This window comes from Sciurus vulgaris, assembly GCF_902686455.1.
Source record: "Sciurus vulgaris genome assembly, chromosome: 1".
Lineage (NCBI taxonomy): Eukaryota > Metazoa > Chordata > Mammalia > Rodentia > Sciuridae > Sciurus > Sciurus vulgaris.
Genome location: NC_136461.1, coordinates 145,776,787 through 145,793,086, shown reverse-complemented (window position 1 = coordinate 145,793,086; position 16,300 = coordinate 145,776,787). Strand labels below are relative to the sequence as shown.

The window sequence follows — 16,300 nt, the reverse complement described above, 5'->3', positions numbered from 1 at the left end:
ATTTGTTCAAGGATGTTTGTATAGTTAACAGCCTTTGAAGATAGATGTAGCAGTTCCATTGGAGCAACAGCAGACCTACTGTGCCTGTTACAAAATATTCAGGTTCCCTAAACTCAGGGTTCTTCTCATAGAATGCAACCTACAACACTATTTGTGTCACTCAATGAGAATTTTGGATCAGGGAACCAGTGAAGATGCTAATTATCATTATTATTTTTTGAATAAAACAGCCCATAGTCTCTCTCCCAGGAATTTCATGTCTTCTGCTAACATGCATAACACAGCAGCAGACTAACAGCTTGTGAATACATTCAAATCTCAGATTCTTCATAGCTCTTCAATATCAATATTAGTTTTTTCTTTTACTCTAAGCTCTATCAATAGTAACCACTCTAAAGTGAACAGCATAGTCTTTTACCATACTGTTTTCCATTTTGCTCTGCATCAATATACGTTTCTTCTTCTTTTGAAAGGACTTGGCCTTATTTTCCAAGGAAACAATTTTGAACACCCATCATTTCCAACACCCAAATCTTTATCTTCTTGTTTTATGGACCTCTTTCTGTCTTTACCTTCAGACAATAGTTGATACTTAACAACAAAACAAAAGGACTAACAGGCAACCTGTCAACCTCCACACCATGGGTTTGAAACTGTTTTACTACTTACTAGTTGTGTTACTTTGAACAAGCTATTTTACCTACTAATGCTTCAGTTTTCTTATCTATAAAAGGGGGATAATAATCATTAATTCTCCGAGTTATCTGGGAATTAAAAGTCTTTACACAGTTAACAAAATTAGACTAGTTTGTAATACATAGTGAGATTACAATATATGTAACTAAATATTATTTAGATGAATATTTCTTGAATAAATTCAGTTAAACACTCACCTTAAATGCAGGTTGGATGTGATTGACAATCTTAATTCGATTATTTGAAAACTGAATGATAATTTAGGGCTAAGAGTGTGTTTAGTCTTTTCCTGTTTCGTATCCTCAATGGATTCATTTTTTAAAAATTATCTCTATAAGTATTCCCTTCTGAAAAAGCAAACAGCTCATACCCCAATCTTCTGTTAGTGATATAAAGGGCCAAGCATCATCCCCCCCTCCAATCAAATTATAAATGAATAAATACACTACAAAGTTTAAAACAAAATGACAAATAACTTTTCCATAGATGATGACCTAGTATACTCAGGATGCTCTAAATATTATCACATAAGCAGTACACATTTTCTTAACAACCCAAATACAAAAAAGTCATTTCACTAAATATTCCTAGTCTATGGCAATGTTCCCCTTGGTGTTTTTACTGTTCTACACTTTTCTTAATGGCCTCAAACAACATTCCCTAGTTTTCTGAGAGCTCTCCTTTCTACTTTTCTAAGCTAGTGACAATTAAAGTAAAAATTCCAAAGGGGAAAAGCAAAAGAGGAAAAGCTACAAAAATCAGAGGAGATGATTTTCCTACACTTTCCCCCTCCCAATTTCCAAGCAGCTAATCCCCTCTCAAAAAAGTACAATAGAACAGCTAGACATAAAGAAAAGGAGATAAAATTGGCCAGCCAGCACATTGTTCTTGCTAATCTGAACCATTTACATAAGGGTTAGAAGGCTTGTTTTATCATTTAAACAGACTTAAAAGCCTCTTTGCAAATGAGATTTAGTTCCTACAAAAGAATGAATTCAAGCTATTTGGTGAGTTTCTGCTAGACCAGCACTGGGAGCTGACTTGGCAGTAACCAGAAGCTACTTCTTTGGCCACATACAGTATATGCAAAGATTGCTTCCAGCTGCCAAAACTGAAAAGCATCAAGCTGATTAAATGCTTTCCAGGAGGTGAACAGGATGAGGGGCAGGTTAAAAGGCCAATAATATCAGATCTTAAATTGTACCTGGGCGAACTCTTTCTTTATGCAGGTGCTTTAAAAGTGGCTTTGAATGTTCAGAGCCCCTTGAATCTTCCTTTGAAAAGGAACAGAAGGGCAGACAGCAAATGAAATTCAGAGACAGAGGGACTTAAAATAGTCTCAAGCTGTGAAGTGAAGACAATTTAAACTCTTTGATTCATTGTTGGTCTGAGTGGCATTGGGCACAAGGATAAACTGCATAACTAACTTCCTTGCCAATGTTAGCACAAAAGATAATCAGAAGGAAAAGTTTTTCTTAACACAGAGGAATACACTCTTAGCACCAAACTCTTGGGTTTTAAAAATCAAGTTTATGTACTCTATACCTATTATGTGTTTTACCTGGCACACCTTGAACAGATATTCAGTGTGACCTTGGCCTGGGGCTCAGCAGGATGAGTGGGTCGGCCTTGGTTAAATTTGCTCCCAGAAGGTACCAGGGTTGTTACTCCCTCCATTCTTAAATCATCAAGATCCTCTGCAACAAGACAATCACAGAAAAAAGAAAAAAAAAAAAAAAAAAAAAAATTAAATCTGGTAGAATTAAAAAGTTCATGTCTTTCAGTAGATACCTGTAGGCAAGATGCCAGTAGTTTGTTATGCAAGACATTATTTTATATAGTCCCTTTGCAAAAATCTAACCTCATGAATCAATTATTTTTCAGATCATTTTTAGTTGTAGTTGGAGACAAATTATTATAAGACTCAAAAAGGTGAGAAACTGAAAATACAAAGAGACAATGGGTAAAACATATACCACATAGAAAGCAGATCCACAACCTCCCCTGTAACTTTATCCAGGAAAGCCAAACCAGAACCTGTGTGGCGATCAGCCTCCGATGATCAGAACTTGGTCAATGACTGCCAGCTGCCTTGTTTTTGTTTTTTTTTTTGTCATTTTTTCCAACTCAACCAAAGAGATAAAGCCAAAGAGATAAATATCCTCTAAAACCAATTACATAAATCTTCGTTTCCAATTAGTCTGCTTCAGCTTCTCCATTCAAAAACCACCAATCAGAATTTACCTGAAACTGTTTAATTTTTTTGCTGTCAATTTTTCCTCTACTCCTGGGGAGGACAATCAGATAACTGGACAGTCATGCCCCAGAGGGTCCCTGAAACTCCTTCTGTTTTTCCCAGGTCCTCAATCAAGACTTAAAAGATTTAAATTTCTTTTGTGATTCAATTCCCATATAAGATGTACATAATCTTCTTCTTTGTTCCAAGAACATACAAGCTTGCAAAAAGGATTTCATTTACTTGCTTTTAGCCTTAGCAAAGACATAAATTTTCAAAGGATCAATTATATTTTGCCAAAATGTAATCCATTATTAATGGCATTATCTACATGAGGAGGCAACTCATTGTCTTTTGATAAACTAAAGGGTATTAAAAAAATCCTAGATCCTTCATAAACAGTTGAGGGGATTTCTAGGTTTAACTGGATATTGCAAAATTTTGAGTGTGAAATTTTCCTGAGAGGGTGACAACTCAGTCTAAAATAAGTACAGTCCTTCTGAAGCAGGATGGTCAACAGTATCCTTCAACAGGCAATCCCAAGTAAAAGCCCTTTGTCTCCTTATGCTTAAGCAAACTGGAGAAGCCTTTAGAATTTTAACTCAGTTTCATGGGAATCAATCAAAAACTCATCGCCTTGACCTGGTTGCAAAGACTTAGTCCCTTGTTTAACATCCTAGCTGCCATTTAAAACCTGGTGCTTTTGCTGGAGTAGTTATAGGCTCTCTTATTGAGTTACTGGTTTCTGGGCCAATACAGACACAACTACTGCCTGAGAACACAGAACACTTTTCAGGCAGCAATGAACCTCTCATGAGATACTGTGAGTCTCTTCTTACTTACTAATCACCATTGCAACACCATAATTTCTGCCATTTTCCTGTCCCTATGAGAAAAATGGAATTTCATAATTTTTTTACTCAGTTAAAGAAATTTCTGTACTACTAACTTTTTTTTTTTTTTTTTTTTTTAAGGATTCCTAAGGAAAACCTTGACCGGAGATTATTTGTTGTTAGATCATACGTCAACATTTGAAACTGGAGGTTATTAAGCACAGTATGCTACTATTAGGGTTCAGAAAATAATACCCTAAAGTATGGTATCTTGACATGCTAAGCTAAAGAAAAACCATCTCAGACCTAAGATCTCTCTAGTCTCCTCTACCCTCTGTATCTTGATCATCTTTGATCCATGTTCTCTAAGGAAGCTCAGGGGAAATTTTCATTGAAGTTTCCTTATCTGACAATGGAAGTCCTCTTCCTACAGAATGTAATTGTTGTAAAAATCTCATTAACCAGGAAAGATTAACCTCAGGAAAGAAACTGAAAATCAAACACCACACCTGGAGTCCGGAGGAATTTTGTCTCAGCCCTTATATATTTTTTAAGCCTATTTAACTCTCTAAAGACTCACTTATTACCCCTCAAATTTAACTACAAATTCTCATTTCTCTCCCCCCTATTAAGAAGGTTCATACATAAATTTCTGAATCTCCGTGGGTTATTGGGTAGTCATCATCTCATGATGTTTCTATGCACATTAATAAGTCTGTATGCTTTTTCTCTTGCTATTCTGTCTATTGTCAGTTCATTTCAGTGAGCCTTCAGAGGGATGAGGGAAATTCCCCACACTACCACTAATTTAAATTCTCTTATAGAATGGAGTCCGACACTTGAAGTAAATTCTGTACAGATAGCAGAACTACTGCACTTATGTAAGTTTGTTGACTGGTGAAAGACCCCAAAGTAAATATCTGCAAGGCATACTTTTTCTTTTAAAGTATAATTTTGGGATGCTTTGGAAGCAAAGGGCTTTTTGACTCTGCTGGAATCTCCATTAAGAACTAGACAAGGTATATAAAACAATTTTTTTATATTTCTACTTATAAAGTTGTCACTATTCTAAAGAGTAAGGCTCATGAGAAAAGAAATAATATGGTGTTAAAGAAAATGTTCTAGCAGATCATTCTGCCAAATAAGCAGCCTTTACCAAAGTTATGATCCTATATAAATTCTTAAGATTAATTCCTGGATGAATTAAAAATCAGTATTATAAAATATCAACATTTAACTCATTATTCTGAAAAGAACAATGAAAAACCTATGCTTCTAATAAAACGTTAAGTGAAATAAGCCAGACTCAGAAAATCAAGGGTGAATATTTTCTCTCATATATGGAAACTGGAGCAAAATAAAAGAAAGAAGATAGAGGGTGAGAGGGCAGGGATCAGAAATCATAAACATATAGGGAAGATCAGTGGAGTAGAAGGAGGAGAACAAGAGAGAGGGAGAGGAAATGGGAAAAAGAAAGAACTATGAAATGATTTAAGAAAATCATGTTATATGCGTATATGGATGTATCAAAGGAAATTTCAACTTTCTATATATGTAAAAAGAACCAATCAAAAATAAATAAATAAAGGAGCAAGGGAAGACTATTAGAGCACTGGAGGAGAACAGGGGGAGGCAGGAGGAAGGAGGGGCGCAATAGGTGGTGGGGGAAATGGGGATTGAAATCAAATTCATCACATGTATGATTTTTTCAAAATGAACCCAACTACTATGTATAACTATGATGTTCTAATAATAGGAAGGAAAAAGAAAGAAAGAAAAGACAGACACACTATGGTTCTAGCCTCACTCAGATAATCTCTGGTGGTGTTGGTGGCACCAGATAGTTTGAAATGCATGCTAATTAAATTTCTCCAGGAAATTCTTATCATGGTACAAATACATTCTTTACAGCCTTATATCAACATGACTAGAGAAACTTTAAAAGAAAGATGAGGTAATTTTTGAATCATGTGTCACTCATCGACAACACAGTTTCTGAAAAACTGTAAAGGTAGAATATGAACCAAAGTTTCAAAGGCCTTTTGAACACCATCCAATGAATTTATACAGCTTTACTTTTTTTGTGGGATGGTATTTGACATGTTTTAATTATTATTTGTCTATTATCAGGATGTTTGAAACATCTCCTTGCCCAAAAGCTAGTCTTTACAGTTTCTCAATAATTGACTGATTTTATACTTCCAGGCTTGGGAATATAAACTTTATACCAAAGCACATACTTCACAAGAAATACCAAAGAACATTATCTCATACTCAAAAACCACTGCCCTTACCACCTACATTCTTCTGGAAGGGTGGAAAGAATCAATGATATTCTTGAAATAAAAATTATTAAGTTTTCCCATTCCCTTTCAGCCTTAGAGTCTGTGATAAACCCAAGTGATAGGGGCTAATCCCATGCTACAAGATGCTGGATAAATAGATTAAATATTTGCTGCTTGCTCACATGTGGGTGGTCTTCATTTATTTCTACAATGGCAACCTTCAAGTATCTAAAAGTTTGTCATTTAAGAGAGATATCAGAGTTCACTCTGTGGTTCCAGAGAAGGAATGGGTCTTAGGAGAAGGAAGTGTAATTTCTGGACTAATGTAACACCTTTCTAATACTTAGAGGTATTCAAAAGCATACACTTATATGGTGCCATGTCATGGAGGAAATAATCACTTCATTCCCAGAATGTTTAAAGAAGTAACTGAATGACTATTTATGGCAGACAATTTAGGAAGTTCCAGAAACATTGTACTACATAGTTTAATCCAAGTCGATGCTTCTTCATACATTCTCATTATAATTCTGTAATGAGGGGATAGCTGATACTGTTAAAAAGAAGAAATTGAATGTGTAAAAGAAAAATGTTTAAATAAGGCAACAATCTATGGGGGGGCATGTTACTACAAATCAGAACTAAAAGTTCTTTCTCAATTTTAATTTTGGAGCAACAAAGCACACCACACTGACTTACTAATGAGATGAGTCCTATTTTTCTTCATTCTGATAAGAAGAAATTATGTGTTTCATTTAGGTCTAGGACTTCCAGACAAATGAATACTCATTACATTTGAGGACATGTTCAAACACCCAAACCTGTCAACTATCTACTTGCCTTTGTGCTGCTTCTCTACTAATAAAAGCAAAATAGTGGAATGGCATTCATGATAATTATGGAAGTGTTTTCAACCTGCTTAACATGTAGAGAAGGTAATAAGATAGAAATTCAATTGACTACATTTCGATGATCAGAAAACACTCCCTGACAAAACTCTTCTTTCACATGTGAATTTAAGGAGAGTGTTTAAAGAGGCTTCTTGAAGATTCCCTGGCCTCTCCGTATCCCTATCTTGGTATCACCTTTTGTTCCAGTGGAGAATAACTACCCACAATGTGGGAGAAAATGAATCTTAGAGTAGGAAACTTCTGGAATTCATTTGCTAGCTCCTCAGAGACTTCAGAGTGCTGCAACTGAAACTGTTTCAGCAACTGCTCTGGCTTGGGAGGCATTAAATGAAACTGCATCGTTGACATTGAAATTGGCTCTTGTCTTCTTGGAAGAGGTCTCACTGAAAAATCTCCACTCTCTCTTTCTTTACCAATATTCATCCTTTGAAAGAAGTTCAATAAGCTCCTAGTAACTACTGAGTACTTACCAAGATCTAAGGGGTGATATAGCTAGAAAGAATCCAGTTTAGTCATGGGAGGATGCTAAACATCCATGTTTAGTTTACAAAAAACAGAAAACATCAAACACAAATGGAGGTCTCACTAGCTCTGTTTCCCTAACAACATTATTAAAGGAAGCAGGTGTCTAGGATTAAATAACCCAGAGAAAGAAACAGACATCTATATTTAAGAATTTTTGCATAAATTGAAAGAGAAGGAGAAAAATAAATTAAAGAATTTGAGTAAGTTTCTGTCCAAAGACTTTTCAATATCAGATAAATCAAGGGAGGAAATACCAGGAACATTTTTTAAACAGTTCAAAAGTTTTTGAACATCCATGGTATTGAAAGAGTTACAAATATGCTGTTCTGGAATATTGACTTAAAGGCACTTGAAAAACATCAGGTTCAAGATCACCCTGACCTTCATTCTGTTTTTTACAAACAAGAGATGAAATTCTCATGTGAAGAATTCCTTCCCACTACTAGAAGAAAAGCCAAATTATTATTATCAAGGACAGGCAGTTTAGACTAGAGGACTCTGTACAGACTTTGCCAAAATAACATCCTTTATGCCTCCCCATGTAATTTTATTGATTCTTCACAACTTACTGTTCTTTGTCCAATTTGGCATATAAGTGATTGACGGTTCTTGGTTCTTCATTTCCTCTTAACGGCTCCCATGCCATATAAAACTTACTTAGATAAATTTGTATATTTTTCTCTTGTTAATCTTTGTTATGTTGGTTTAATTCCCAGGCCCATCCAAAAATAAACAAACAAAAAAGATAAAGCATCTGAAAGGAAAGGAGGTAAATTTTTGCCTCCCCTATAATATCAGAGCCTTTCTTCTTTCCATCCTTTCTTTTCTTCTGCCTTTCCTTCCTTTCCTAGCTGTGGAATTCCTTCCTGTTCCCCCTCCCTCTCTCTCTTCCTTCTTTCCTTACTGAGATCCTGTTTTCTAAGTGAAGTTTTCTCCAGTATATTCCCCAAATGTTCCCCCTGTGCTCTACACTGAACAGATAGACTGTCTTTGATCACAAGTAGATACCAATTCAAAATATTAAGGAGAGATTTTGGCCAACTGGAAATTTCTTAGAAGTAACCAGGAATACTTTTTCAACTAAAAATCTCATAATTCTTAAGATAACAAGGGTAGAAAAGGACCATCAAAAACCACCTTATGGTAATTTTTTAAAAGATGGATAACTAATATAATCTGACCAGCCCTAACCCAGAAAATTAAGAAAATAAAATGTTTTAAATTCTATAGAAAACAAATGAGAAAGTAACTAACAGAAATTAAAGAAAAATAAAAGCCAGGTATTGGCACTAGACACTTGGCACTGATCTAACTCTGTTCTGGGCCTCTCTCCCTGAGAGGCTAACAGACTAAGAAGTACCCTGCTTATACCCTTTTACTAACTGGTTCTCCACGTAGGGTTTAGATTTAACCGAAGATCTGGAGGGTGGAAAAAGGTAGAGCCCTTCATAGCTTCAGTCCCAATAGGGTGGGCTTCAGCAGATGTGAGGTTATTCATTGATTGTTTATTTATTTAAATCTCTGCATTCCTCTGGAGTAACCATTATATTTCTACCACAGAGGATTTATGACATGCAAAGCTGCTTCCTGCAGTTTCCTAACTTCTGAGTGGCAATAGCTAACACCTGACTCAGAACCACAGCTACAGTAAACATCTGAAAGTTGTGGGTGTCTCTGCTGGCTTTCAACTTTCCAACCCAAACATCCAATTCCCTGAATTAAATTCCTTTCTATTTTAATTATCTCAAATAGTTTCAATTTTCTGAATGAAACCTGACTGATAAAGGAATTATCAGGAGTGACAGGTAAGTTAGAGGACAGGTAAATTAGGTGATAGAAGAGTTAGAAGTGTAACCAGAGCAAGTGGCAAAGAACTTTTCAGGGGTATGAAAGAGTGTGAAAAAGCACAAAGAGGAGAAGGTATGTAGCACTTTGGGGAACGTTATAAAACTCACGGGAGGGAACCTGAGATGTATGGGCATGGCAAAATGTGATGTTAGAAAGGAGTTTGGTCTCAGAATATGAATGGGAATTTTTGTACCAGGAGTTGAACCTAGGGGTGCTCAGCCATAAGCCACATCCTCAGACCTTTTTATTTTTTATTTTGAGACAGGGTTTCACTAAGCTGCTTAGGATCTTGCTAAATTGCTGAGGCTGGCTTTGAACTTGCAATCCTCCTGCCTCAGACTCCAAACTGCTGGGATTACAGGGGTGTGCCACTGTGCCCAGATTATGTGATCAAGTCTGTTTCAGAAAAATAACTGCAGGTTGGTTTTTTTTTTTTTTTTTTTTTTTTTTATTTAAAATCAATATGCCAAATAAATAATTTTATAAATTCATTAAAAATGAATATTCTTTTTGAAGAAAGTCAACATTATGAATAATATAACCTCTATAAAATATTCATCACAGAACTAAATATATTCGGATATTCGGTGGATGTATCCAAAGAATGAGTGTGTAAATATATTACTTATAACTAAAAATGACTTTTCATTAATGTTTTCTTCCTTAATGTACAATGATATAGTCATCTAAACATCACAAATGTATTTAATACAGTCAACATGCTCAGTGTACTGTAGAACTGCACCACCCCATTCTTTGGCTACTAGCCATATGTTGTTATTGAGTGCTTGAAACACAGTCCAAATGGAGATATGCTGGAAAGGTAAAATATACATGGACTTCAAAGATTTGTAACAAGAAAAGAAATGCAAAACATCATATTTACAAATTTTATATTGAGTACACATTGAAATAATATTATGGATCTACTATCTTAAATAAAATGTATCATTAAAATGAATTTAACCTGTTTCTCTTTCTTTTTTAAATAGGGTTACTACAACATTTAAAATTACTATGTTTCTACAATTTATGGGTCTATTATATTTCTAGAGTGTTGTTCTAGAACATATATTTCACAAACATATCAATAAAAGTTATATTTTAAAATAAACTATCCTGTTCTATAGAGTTTGTCCAAATAAACAAGGAACCTCTTCACTGAATATATTCAACAATAATTTTTATGAGATAAATATAAACATATTACTGACTCTATTAAAAAAGAATACTGAACTACTTTCTATTCTCTTACCTGGCTTTATTTTTTCCAAAAACCCTTACCACTATCTGAATTTATGTGTGCACACACAAATATACTTAAACACAAACCATACTTATATATTACAGACACACACTCAGTTATTCGTTTATTTTAAAAATCTATTTCTTTGCTGACACCTCAGAATGGGAACTTCATCTTTCTTACTGACTACTGTAATCTGTGTCTTACCAGCATGTTTACCCCTAAGTAAACATTTCCTTATATTTTCTGATATTAAGACTTCACATAATTCAGTAATTAATTAATCGTTTGGTAAGTTGATCTTTACATGGAATTGACTTCTCGGAAAAAAAAATTTTTGAAGAAATACTTTCATTGCACTTACTATAGGCATTGGAAAAATTAAAAACTGGAAACGGAGTTTTGGGGAGAAGTATCGGTAGTTCACATATCCTCTTTGAGAGTCTGGAATACTGGAGCAGCAGTAAGAGGAAGAAATACACTGGAAGGTGATTTCGGCAGAAGGTTCAGTAGGATATAGTGAAAGACTGAATGTGAAATCTAAGCAGGTTTCTCCACATTATCACTTTTAGGAAATACAGGAAAGTATAATACCTTTGGTTTCACACATGCTGTGTTCAAGACACCCATATGGATGTCTGGTAGACAGAGGGACGAGTCTGGGACTAGGGAAGTTTGCAATGCAGCTAGAGACCATCTGGCTGAGAAAACCTGATACAATCATCCCAGAAGCCAAGTTCCAGCAGCGACACTTCTTAACGTCTAACTCTCAAGTGAAGCGAGCACATTATATGAATATTACATTTAAAACTTTTAAGGAAGAGAGTGCTACTTTTTGTTCTTTTCACAACAGAAAGGCCAAAGTAGTCACTTAAGGGTTACTTATAAAATCATGATATATCCTCTGCATCACAGTAATAGTACTGGGAAAAATTGACTAATTTATGAGTAAAGATGTGAGCATTTTATCTTTTCACAATGGCAAATAACCAAGAAGTAATCAAGCAAAGAAGGGTTTTGATTTAATTTAAGAAAATCACAGCTGCCTAGATGAAATAATCCTAGGACTTTCATTTCATTCAAGTGTAATCCATGAAATAATTTACAGCTGTTTGAACTAGACAGTGTAGAAGATGAGTGAATTTTCACATCTGTTTCAAGGAACTTTATAACAAAAATTAAAAGCTTTCCAAACTTAAGTCCCTTCACAGTGATTCATGGATGGGTTACACAAGAATTATACAGCAGTTTTTCCTTGCATTGCAATTGGTTTGTTGATTTACATCAATAAAGCTGATTAGGTTAAATGTTTTAAGCAGATGTTACATATTTTGCGTGAATTATTAAAAATAAAATGTTAAGAAAACATATCAGAAATTAGACGAAATTTTTAAAATGTGTATCAAGCCTTTCTGTTATGTGAGGCCAGCTATATTTCTTAAAAATGGGGGAAAGAAAGAAAAGAGAATAAAATGTACTTTGTGTGCTGAGACATGTTCTGGTTGAAAGATAATAGAAAGATATTAAGTCTGTGCTTCTGTTGTTTCTCTATTTTTATAATCACACCTCAAATACAAGTTCAGCATTTTTTTAGTACATCAGAAGACTACCACTTCAAGTTCACAAATAATGAAGTTTATAAATAATAACCAAGTTCATAAATAATAAGAACAAAGTGGCAGATGCCTGAAATTATACATTTTAACTTTTTAGATTAAAGTTAGGTTAAAAAAAAAGTTAGAATTTCATTTGGAAAAAAAAGTCTTACAGAATTTATGTTGAACTTTTAAATTTTAATAACATAAGAGAGAGAATATTTACTTTCCTTAATCACATGAGACCAATAAACAAAGAAAATTATTAGATCAATAAGTTAGGGGAAACATTCACATAACTTTAAACTTAAATATATTCTGTCTCCACTGTTAACTGCAAAGAACAAGAGACTTCCTAAGATCTTCTTTGCTGGCTACCAGTCCTTGTATAATGTCTTTGACTATAACCATCAATAAACAAACATATGATGACCAAACCTTTGTCAAAATTTGTAGGCTAGAATTTGTTTGCTTAGATTACAAGTGAATCTCAAGACTTATGCTAATTGAATCCATCATTATATAAATCATGAAGGCTCTTTTGTTAGCCAGAAAAATTAAGACATCTGGGAGTGCTTTTCTTCTTCCAGACTGGAAGAAAATACTGGTTCTTCTAGCACATTCAAATCCAAACACTACTCACAGCCTGGTTTCTACATCAGAGTGTAACTTTATTTTTCTTAACTTTCACTCACCACAAATTCAAGAGATTATATTGTATCCACCAGAAAATTTCAGTATTTCCTGAAATTCTTTGTCACTTTCTGAAGTTTTAACATGTAGACATTACAGATTGTGAACAATACCCTTTCATAAAAATAAATGAGATTCTGGGTTATGGGACCTTGTCAGGGTTATGCAAGCAAGCGGGCTTGCAGTAGCTAAGGCCCAGTTCTGGCCCTAATCAAAGTGACAACATGTTGTGATTAATACAGAAATCTAGAGACAACGTGAGAGGAGTATGTCAGGGACCAGAGTTGGGGATGATTTCTGAAGCCACAGGACACAGAAGCAGAGGTTTTCAGGGACTAGAAAACACAGTGAGGAACATCAGGCAAAATTCAGAGTCCAATATGAGAAAGTCAAGGCTGGTGCCTCAGTAGTCCTAAAGAGAGTTTGGTGAAATTAAAAGATGATAATTAGATAGATAGCAATTTTTATATGGCAAAGGTAAAAATGTGTAATTTTTTAAAAAATGTGAAATCATTGCTAAATCTTACAAAAAGCTCATCATTTTAATTACCATTTTAAGCACATGTCCCAATTTTAGTTCCCCCTAGGCTGTGTCTCTGGCAAAAGGACTCATATGATGGCTATTTCTCAATTGTTAAGTCACTCTTTTTAAGAAAGCACTTCTCATCCCAATGGTGTGGTTATGGAATGATTACCAGCTCTGTTAGCATTATTTTAGCTACTATAGGTAACATATCAAAATTATATTCATTCTTTTTATTTATAAACTAATTGTTGAACCATATATTTTTTATTAATTTCCACAGATTCTATGTTAAATACATAAAGTTTTTACATCGAAAAGTTCCTATTAATTTGTTGATTGCTGATGAACACTGACCATGAACTTAATAACAGAAACTGTCACCACATCCGATGACATTTTGATCCTGACCACATATATTAATTAAACTTATCTTGATGAGTTTTTAGGCTATAAAATTAGTCTTTTGAAGGGAGTACAATAAACTCAATGCATTAATTGCTACTGTCCCCAAACTAGTTAAATTTTCTGTGACCATGCCCTAAACGTATCTTTAATAGAGCTGAAGTCAGTTGATTTCAAATATATAACACAAATAACAAAACTAAACTGATGTGATGTTAAATTCAGGATTTAGTGTATTTTTTCTTGGATTTTAAGAGGAGTAAGGCTTGAATGGCTGACATCTTTCCCCTACCCACCTCCTTTCCTCTTTGCTGTCTGATTTTGATCTTTATATTTATTTAAGCCCTGCTTTAACATGTTACTCTTTCTTCATGAAATCCTAATTCTATAGACTTCTTTTGCTTCACTGTCCTCTGTTTTATTCCCTTTGTACTTTGTTACCATCAACATGAATGTTTAATTTTCTTTTGAAAATTATTAGTTGAACTAATATTTTGAAAAGATGTAGCTGAACTTTGTAATATTGATATTGAGATTTTCAATCCCTCGTGCAATATTCTCAGTGAAGCAATTTTTCACCAGCAAAGTGTACATAAAAAGTGTAAGAGAAGGCCAACTACAGTGGCACACGCGTATAATCCCAGCAACTCAGGAGGCTGAAGCAGGAGGATCTCGAGCTCAAAGCCAGTGTCAGCAAAAGTGAGACAGTAAGCAACTCAGTGAGACCCTGTCTCTAAAGAAAATACAAAATAGGGCTGGGGATGTGACACAGTGGCCAAGTGTCCCTGAGTTCAATCCCTAGTACCCAATTCCCGAAAATAAAAGTGAAAAAGAAAAGTGTATCATCACGTGAGTCACCTTTGTTGGGATTGTAAATTTAATACCGTTAACCTAAAAATGGCATTAAGTACCACAGCTATCTCATTCCTTTCCCTTCCAAACTTCCTGTATTTGTTTTTGTCTTATATTCAATCCTTTCAGGGCAAATAAAAAAGAATTAAATTTGGAGAAAATTTTAAAAAGAAGATGACAACTCGCCATATACTAAAATTGCTGCTGCTGTATTTCAGCGGTGGTTGCCAGCTCATTCTCCCTTGTGGTGTGCCACAGGCAAGAAGCAGGCACATGACATACCTTTCCCATCACTAAGATGCAAGCCACATGCCGCAAGACGTTGCCACCCTGTCTGACACACTGTAAATCCATTTTCCATTCTGTGCTGCTTTCTTGGAATTCACATGCTGTTCTCATCCCTTAAACTTCAAGCTATGAAACATTACCACCCCAAATGAAACTTCAACAATACCATTTCCAACTTTATTCCATTTTCTTGGACAGTTGCTACTATGGAACCTTCCTTAATGACATGTCACGTGGCATGATATCACCTTAGGACCTCACCCCACTTCCTATGTTAAATGCATTTTTGTTTTTTAGTTTCTTAAAAATGGGTATATGATGATAAAAAAAAGCATAAAAACATAAATATATACCGATTAGCTGTCTTTACATAGTAGCCCTAGCCTTTTCCTGTACCAAACCAAGAATTTCATGTTCCCAGGTCTCTGCACTTACTCTGTCCTCAACCTTAAAAGTTTTCCTACAGAAATTCCATTATGTGCTCTTTTCCTTTTTTCATGTCTCTCCTCAAGTAATGACTCTTAAGAAGAGATTTTCTTGACTATTCCAAGAGAGCATCCTTTACCCACTCTTAGTTCTTTTGTCCTTCTTTATAACATGTATTATCTCATAGATTACACTATATATTTATTGTTCATCAATTGGATGCTTCACTAATAAATTCCTAGGAAGGAAGGAATTGTCTCACTTTCACTGTCACATTCCTATTTTCTAGAACTATACTTGGAACATAGATGGTAACTAGTTGCATGTTAAATGACCAAGTGAATAAGTCATCCCAACACCTTGATATACATGTCACTATTGTTTCCACTTTGTAGATAAGGTATGTTGTAGATAAGGTCCCTTAGAAAACCCACAGGATTTCTCTAAAGCATACAAGTACTAACTGAAGGAGAGAAGCTTGATTTGTCTGACTTTGAACATGAGCATCTACTTTTAGACATATACACAAACATCTTCAACAAAGATATTTTCAAACCAGTGGTTACATAAGTTAGCATACTATTATAGGCCTTTTGTGTTTGAATAAACTTCCTTTAATTAACTCCATGTGTAAGATACCACTCTTCAATGCCAAAATATTAGAGGAAAGCTATTGTTTGCTGAGTGTCAATGATGTTTTAATCAAGTGATAAAACAGCCAGAAAGGAACTCGGGCGCCTGGTCCAATAGCCCTTGAGGGGTGAATTCTGCCAACAGCTCCTTCCCCATTGAAGCTTCAGAAGAGACTGTTCAAGCCTTGGCTGACACCTTGATCACAGCCATGTGAAGCAGAGGATCCAGCTAAGCTGGGCCTAGATTCTTGACCCACAGAAACTGAGATAATAAATGTGTGTTGCTTTAAGCTGCTAAGTATGTGG

At 34.9% G+C, this 16,300-nt stretch overlaps 1 protein-coding gene across 1 annotated transcript in view; it reads right to left on the bottom strand.

Annotated features, from left to right (window-relative positions):
• The window catches only part of LOC306641205 (uncharacterized protein C8orf34 homolog), a 490,512-nt gene that overhangs the window by 146,884 nt on the left and 327,328 nt on the right, over positions 1 to 16,300 (bottom strand). Inside the window, 1 exon segment of the mRNA XM_079106179.1 lies at positions 2,258 to 2,393. Coding sequence (XP_078962305.1) covers positions 2,258 to 2,393 — 136 coding nt within the window.